At 43.7% G+C, this 7,267-nt stretch overlaps 1 protein-coding gene across 1 annotated transcript; it reads left to right on the plus strand.

The window, feature by feature from the left end:
* Nucleotides 1–4,951: 4,951 nt before the first annotated feature.
* LOC141988505 (olfactory receptor 5W2-like) lies at nt 4,952–5,896 on the plus strand. Its single transcript, XM_074954302.1, has one exon. The coding sequence runs from the start codon at nt 4,958–4,960 to the stop codon at nt 5,894–5,896; it is 939 nt and encodes a 312-aa protein (XP_074810403.1). The 5' UTR covers nt 4,952–4,957.
* The last annotated feature ends 1,371 nt before the right edge of the window (nt 5,897–7,267 follow it).

The following is a 7,267-nucleotide window of genomic DNA, read 5'->3' on the forward strand; positions in this document are numbered from 1 at the left end:
TTACGGTTCTGATTTCAGGGTTCTGAGCAGGTACTGCTTCCGTCTTCAACTCATTATAAGTGAAGGGAGGGAATACAAAGAGGTACCACCAAGTCATGGGCAAACAAGTCAGTTTCAGAGTACTCCAGCCTTTAATTGAAATGAGAGTGAGCCATTCACGGTAGGGAAAGGAAGGAATTATTCAAAGAGGTGAAATGTCAACTTTTCTGAACGTATTAACCTATCAAAAGAAGGAAGGAGTTTTACAAAGGAGGGAGAAGAGTGATTGGAAAAGGAGAGAAAAATAGCTTTAAGAGGAAGGGGGAAAATTCCCCCATCGAGTCAGGGAATGTCTATAGTAAGACCATTGCATTGATTCAGCTATGGTGTGCAGCAGCGCCATAGTGTAGATGCTTTCCACATTGATGGAAGGGTTTTTCCATCAATGCAGTTAATCCATGTCTCCAAGAGGCAGTAGTTAGGTCAATGGAAGAATGACACTGAGGGTCAGTACAAGCTAACTGCTTTGGACAGGGTGAGGAAAATTTCCCCACCCTGTGGAACAGAGCTCTGTTGATCAAATTTTTAAGCATAAACCAGGCCCCAGAGAAGCTGCTGGTGGAAAAGACCAGTTGGGAAATCTAGTCCTATCTCCCTGCCAGGGCAGCAGAATCCCCTTCGGTTCTTTTTGTTCAGGCATGTTGGAAATATAGCAGCTGTCCCAGCTTCCCAGTAGAGGTTATTCTGCATTCTGACTGAGCTCAGTGTCAGCCTGTGTGTCTGTCTTTGGTGTACAGTTGTAACTGTGTGCGTTGTATGAAGTGGGCTCGGTGTGTGTTTGTGTGTAGTGCGCACTCTCTGTGTGTGTTTAGTGGGCATTATGTGTGTGTGTGTGCTTGGTGTGCAGTGGGCACTATGTGTGTGCATGTGTTGGGGGGTACAGTGTAGCTGAATGTCAAGTGGAGACAGGTGCATTTCCCTTTCCCTGCCCACGGCTCAGGCTGGTGTCCCCCCTCCTCTCAGTGCAGGGCTCCTTTTAAGATCATAGAATCATAGTACTGGAAGGGACCTTGAGAGGTCATCTATTCCACTCCCCTGCACTCATGGCAGTGCTAAGTATTATCTAGACCATCCCTAACAGGTGTTTGTCTAAAATGCTCTTAAAAATCTCCCGGTGGTGCAGATTCCACAACCTTCCTAGGCAAGTTATTCCAGTGCACAGCCACCCTTACTGTTGTGATGTTTTTCCTAATGTCCAACCTAAACCTCCCTTTCTGTAATTGAAATCCATCAGTTCTTGTCCTATCCTGTCCCCCCACACCCCAGAGACGTTACTTTGTAGTTTTATTCCTAAACTCTGTTTAACAGATTATAAATTATAGGAAATAAATAAAATTAAGAGAAGAATAATCGGGACAGCGCTGGGATGCTCAGAGATATTTTGTAGCAGCATCTGCAGAACATGCTGCAAAGGTCTTGAGTGTTAACCACCAGTCTGGGGAGTATTCTCCATTTTGCAGCCTGCCCTGACCTTGGCATTTTCAATGAGGAGTGCCCCAGGCACCTCTGGGTCACAGGAGGCAGAAAACCAGGAGAAGGAGTTATGAGCATGAGTCTTAGAGGAAGTAGAGACATAGAGTTGCCTGGGAACAGACCTGGAGTGACAAACTTGGGAGTTTCTGAATACAGCGATTGTTGGCTGTAGGTTATTTCTACTGGTGTTCAGGGAAGCAGGACTTTGCGTACATTCTTTGTCACCCCTCCTCCAAGGATTATACCAAAGAATATACCTGACATTCATCATCAATTTTTCCTCCTTATACAATCAACCCTGCAATGCCTCACAAGTTGGCACCACTTAGGAAAAGGGGGCACCGATATGCGCGGGACCACTGATAATACCCGGCAAGCCTGAACACCCGTGGTGGATAATTTCTGCTACCATAGTGAAGAAGGGAAGAGTCATCACTGGGCTTGCCATGGATCTCCTTGTGGGGAGGAGATGACCACAATGTACTTGTGCATCTGCAGCCATGGATCAGTGTATGGGCCCATGCCTGTGGTGACCTCACCCTTTCATGTCAATCAAACACTACTGTCAGTCAGCACCACACCTTTGGTGTTATTGGGATATTTTCTAGTTTAGTGGCTTTGACATACCATTGTACAACTCAGTAATCAGAAGCTGTGTCACACCTACATGGAACCTTACAATGCCTTGCTGAAATGGCTTCCACTTGGGCCACTCACAAACAACTTTCAAGCATGCAAACTGCACCCAAGGCATCTGTGTTTAACTGCAACCTGGTCAGGAATACTTGAGTTACTCTCAGGTTCTCACCACCTTTGGTTATACTGCAGGGGGACCCCAACACACTCCCCAGTCTTCGATTTCCCTCTCGAAATGTACATCCTGTGCTCCCCAGTCCTCTCCTGGACAATACAAGTTACATTCTCCATTATTTCTTTATCAGCATAATATGCATACAACTCTTAGACATTTGTATTTAAACACACTGGATTAGATAAAACAAAAAAACAATAAAACAAAGTTTATTGAACAGAAAGATTTTCAGTGCGTGAAAATGAGAAGGCAAAGCAGTCACACAGGGTTACAAGAAAAATAGAGCTAGGATGCTACTTGTGCCTAAGTTAACAAATGATGTGAAATACAAAGCAAAAGTTTCTTCACCACATGCTTAGAGAAGTCTTACTTACCATCCTTCTTAGGTCAGGACCCCTCCCCTAGTCCAATGGCTGCTTCCTTTCTCCCTTCACATGCAGTGAATCAATGGGCGGGCAGAGAGAGAACGAGAGAGAGAGGTGCATTGGGATGTCTGACCCTTCTTTTTATAGTCCTGTCCCCAGTTTGAGAAACATTTCCACCTGGTTACCAGGAGACAAAATGTCAATGTAGAAGGATGTTCCCTTCTGCTTTTTCCTCACCTTTTTGGGCTACCTTTGTTTCCCTTCCTGCTTAATGACTCTGGTTACTGTTTAGATACAAAATTAATGAGAGCACACATTTCTTTGTTGAAGAGAGACCAGTTTGCCAGCCTCAGTTTGGAACATCTATGAATAACATGATACAGTGTCATCTTATAACTTCTCATACATTATGAAAAAAAGTATTAATATTTGTGATGAGAGCATGACTATTTCTAGTTGACTCATAGATTTATTTATCGTCTTAAACTGAGCTCTGTGTGCAGATAATATGCATGCAAGCGGGATAGTTTTGTGAACTGCAGAAATCTGTAGCATGCTGTGGTCTCCCCCGAGCTCCTCTGGTCATCATGTGGTCTCCATCAAGCAAAATGAGTGAACCTATCTTTCCTACTTTGGGGAGTAACCTAGCAAGGGAAGGACATAGGATACCATGGTGATTGGCATGCTATAAATTGCTAGAGAATCTGGAGTACTCTTATATGTCTTACAGGTTTTATATTCCACCTATTCGGGCCAGGACAATGAGGTGATTCTGAAACCAGGAATTACTGAGACAATATCATCTACAGCTGCAAACAATTTGTACGTTTCACCTGTGTCTAACTTTCTGTTCCTTTGATTCCAAATTTCTTGCTAAGGCTGGTTGAAAATTTTTCTTAGGAACTTTTTTATGGGAAAATGGATTTTGCATTTAACTATTTTTCCATGAAATTATTTTTCCCTGAAATTATCAGCTTTCCATCAAAATAAAAAACTCCCCTCCTCCCTAAACCATGGCTGTAGGACTCTGGTGATGTTCCAGGGCAGTTCAGCAAGAGGAGAGACCATGATACATAATGGGGGGATGTAGTGCAGCCTTGGAGGCTGGCCCATGGAAGAGATTGGTGGTGTGTGGTATCTGAGGCACTCCCATCATATTTCCACGTCGAAATATTAAGGTTTTAGCAAAAAAATATTAGTCTCCACAAAAAAAACACACAAAAAAAAAACCTTTGTGGATCAGGTATACACAGTACCGAACTTGCACTGAAAACATCAGGATGAAATACACCATAACCTCATACTCTGTAACTATGGTAGAATTTGCATCATTTAATAACACAGTAAGAAAGAGTGGGATAAATTAATCCCCAGGGAACCAATTATACCAAGGTGTCTTTGGTTCACTGAATGCATTAATTAGGTGTTCTAGCTCTCTGAGCTCAGGTATTCCCAGTTGCTTCTGGAATCATGTCCCATAGATCACACATGTCAGTATAAAATTTCCTGCATGCTCCAAACTGGCAGTTTCTATTGATTGGGAAATGTCACCACATCTCTCTCTCTCTTCTCAGCAGGTACGTGCTATTGTCCTGAATTACAGTCACACACACACGCAGACATGATGTTTCTCAGCAGCTATTGAATTCAGGACCTCTAGAACTTAACGCCTCAGTCCCAATTCCTACCCCTTCAGCTAACGGAGTGACCTTCTGGGTTGGAAAAAATAGACAATTACACAGTCACCGAAGCCAGGGCTTTCCATTATGTCTCTAGATTTTCATACAGGCTCAAGTAAATGCCAAAAAGCTTAATTAGCACAGTAAGCAACTTGACCCCAAATGGACATGCCAAGCCATAGAGCTCCCCTTGCCCAAAGACGGTAGAAAGATTGACACTACTTTGCTCTCACCCCTTCTTTCGGGAAGGAATAATCTCTTCAAGCTGAGATGGTTTTTATCCCGATTCTGTTACAGCAGAGTCACAAGTCACTTTTGGCTGCTGGGATAAGTAAACAGGAGTGTCCGTGTGGGGGGCATGATTAACCTCTGTCATTGTATTTATGCAGTGTGTATTTTATCGAACAACTGGAAAGACCAGCCATGAACATCAGGCTCTGTGGACTAAGCCCTTCCCTGAGCGGGTACTGATGACCATTGAGAAACTCATCTCCACTTATTTTCACGTACTTCATTAAGAGAAGGAACAGGTTTTCCACACCATCCACCTGCCCACATCTCTGTAGCTGCCTGATGACTGTTCAGAGGACATGGAAAGGGGAAATCACTCGGAAGTGACTGAGTTCATTCTCTCAGGACTGGCAGATGGTCCGGAGATGCAGGTCCCCCTGTTTGGGGTGTTCCTACTGATTTATGGTATCACCCTGGTGGGGAATGCGGGGATGATCTTGTTAATCAGGATTGATCCCCAACTCCACACCCCCATGTACTTTTTCCTCAGTAATTTGTCTTTCTGTGACCTTTGCTATTCCTCGATAATTTCCCCTAAGATGCTGCTGAATTTCCTAGCTGAGAGTAAAAGCATTTCTTACACTGCCTGCGCCGTGCAAATGTATCTCTTTTATGTTTTTTCAGATGTTGAGTGCCTCTTGCTGGCTGTGATGGCGTATGACCGTTATGTGGCCATCTGTAACCCACTGCTCTATACGGTCACAATGTCCAGGCAGCTTTGTACACAGCTGGTGGCTGGGGTGTACGCTGTGGGGTTGGTGGATTCAATGATATATGCATGTTTTACATTTCGACTGTCATTCTGCAGCTCCAACATTATCAATCATTTCTTCTGTGACATCCCACCACTGTTGGTGCTCTCCTGTTCTGACACCCGCATCAATGAGATTGTGATGTTTACTTTAGTATGCTGCATTATCCTGAGCAGCTTTGTGACTGTCCTCCTCTCCTATGTCTATATCACCTCCACCATCCTGCAGATACGCTCCGCCAAGGGCCGACGCAAAGCCTTCTCCACCTGCACTTTCCACTTGACCACTGTGATTCTGCTTTTTGGCACCCTCCTCTTCATGTATTTACGTCCCACCTCCAGCTATTCCATGAACACAGACAAAGTGGCCTCAGTGTTTTACACACTGGTGATCCCCTTGTTGAACCCCCTCATCTACAGCCTGAGGAACAAGGAAGTGAAGAACGCCCTGAGAAAAGCAATGAATAAACTCCTAACCAATTCTTGAATCTGTTTAACTCTGTACTGATTTACTGATGGGGAGTGGAAAGAGGTAAATTCAATTCCCAGCCCATTGCAATGTAATTCCCCACAGCCCATGGTAGTATTGTTCATTATTCTATTGTTATTACTTTTAATTTGTTTGTATTCCAACAAGGTCTGCAGGTCCCGACCAAGATCAGTGGACAAAACAAGGGAAGAATCACAGGTCCAGAAAGAGAGAATTATTTTATCAGCGGGTGCTAGGGGCATCTACTTAGAGGGTGAGACGCTGAACTTCACATCTCTGTTCCAATGGTTATTTAATTAGTTATCCACAGTAGAACAACTTTGTCAGGAGAGATTGAGAGCAACCCAGACTGGAATAGCACATCAATCAGGGGCAGGGATGCTTTCTGGAAATGCAGGTAATCCATGTGTATAGTGTGACAGGTTTTGTCACAGACACCCCTATTGGTACTGTCACCTGATGTGCTGAAATTACCTCTGATCCTGTTTTCCCTGCCAGCCTGGGCCTCCAGGACCCTGCTTATTTGGGCCAGACACACTAGCCTGCTGCAACACAGACCAAGGGTCTAGACCACTACCGCCAAACTGCAGATCTAGACTGAAACCAGCTCAGCAGGATACCTGTCTACAGCACACAGACATCCAGCTCCCAATGAGATCTAAACTCCAAACAAATGTGTTTTACTCTGTATAAAGCTTATACAGGGTAAAATGATAAATGTTTGCCCTCTATATCACTGCAAGAGAGATATGCACAACTGTCCCTCCCCCCACTCCCCGGGAACAATTATTTACACTGAGTTTATAAATAAACAAAAGTGATTTTATTAAGTGTAAAATTTAGGATTAAGCGGTTTCAGTAAGTCACAAAATGAAATAAAACAAAACACGCAAGTCTAAGCTTAATACACTCAGAAATCAGTTACAAATGTTAACTTCTCACCCCAGTTCTTACTTCAGGTAAAATCCTTCTCAGGTCACATATCTTTTCTGACCAGGGTCTCACCTGTTCTCACCCACCTCTGTGGTTACAGTCCTTTTGTTTCCAGGTGCTTGCAGGTATCTCTGTGTGGTGGGGAGGCTGTCTCTTAAGCCAGCTGAAGAAACTCATTGTTTGCCTTCCACACTTTAGATAGAACATCCGTAAGGTGGAAAATCTTTGTTTCATATTCCACCCCCCTCAGGAAAATTACCAGCTTCAAGATGCATTTCAGTATCAGGTGACATGGTCACATGTCACTGTAAGATGCCAGTGTGACGTTGCACTGCATAAGGCTTTATGAAAATATGCTTATCAATGTAAATATGACATAACTGGAATATGTTTTATCTTAGATAGGCCGTGTAACATATCTCTGCAAAGGTTATG

The sequence above is a fragment of the Natator depressus genome, chromosome 6 (assembly GCF_965152275.1).
Source record: "Natator depressus isolate rNatDep1 chromosome 6, rNatDep2.hap1, whole genome shotgun sequence".
NCBI classification, from domain to species: domain Eukaryota; kingdom Metazoa; phylum Chordata; order Testudines; family Cheloniidae; genus Natator; species Natator depressus.

Bases quoted from the DNA above. Each gene is read 5' to 3' on its own strand.
- LOC141988505 (XM_074954302.1), top strand. From the start codon at position 4,958: ATGGAAAGGGGAAATCACTCGGAAGTGACTGAGTTCATTCTCTCAGGA.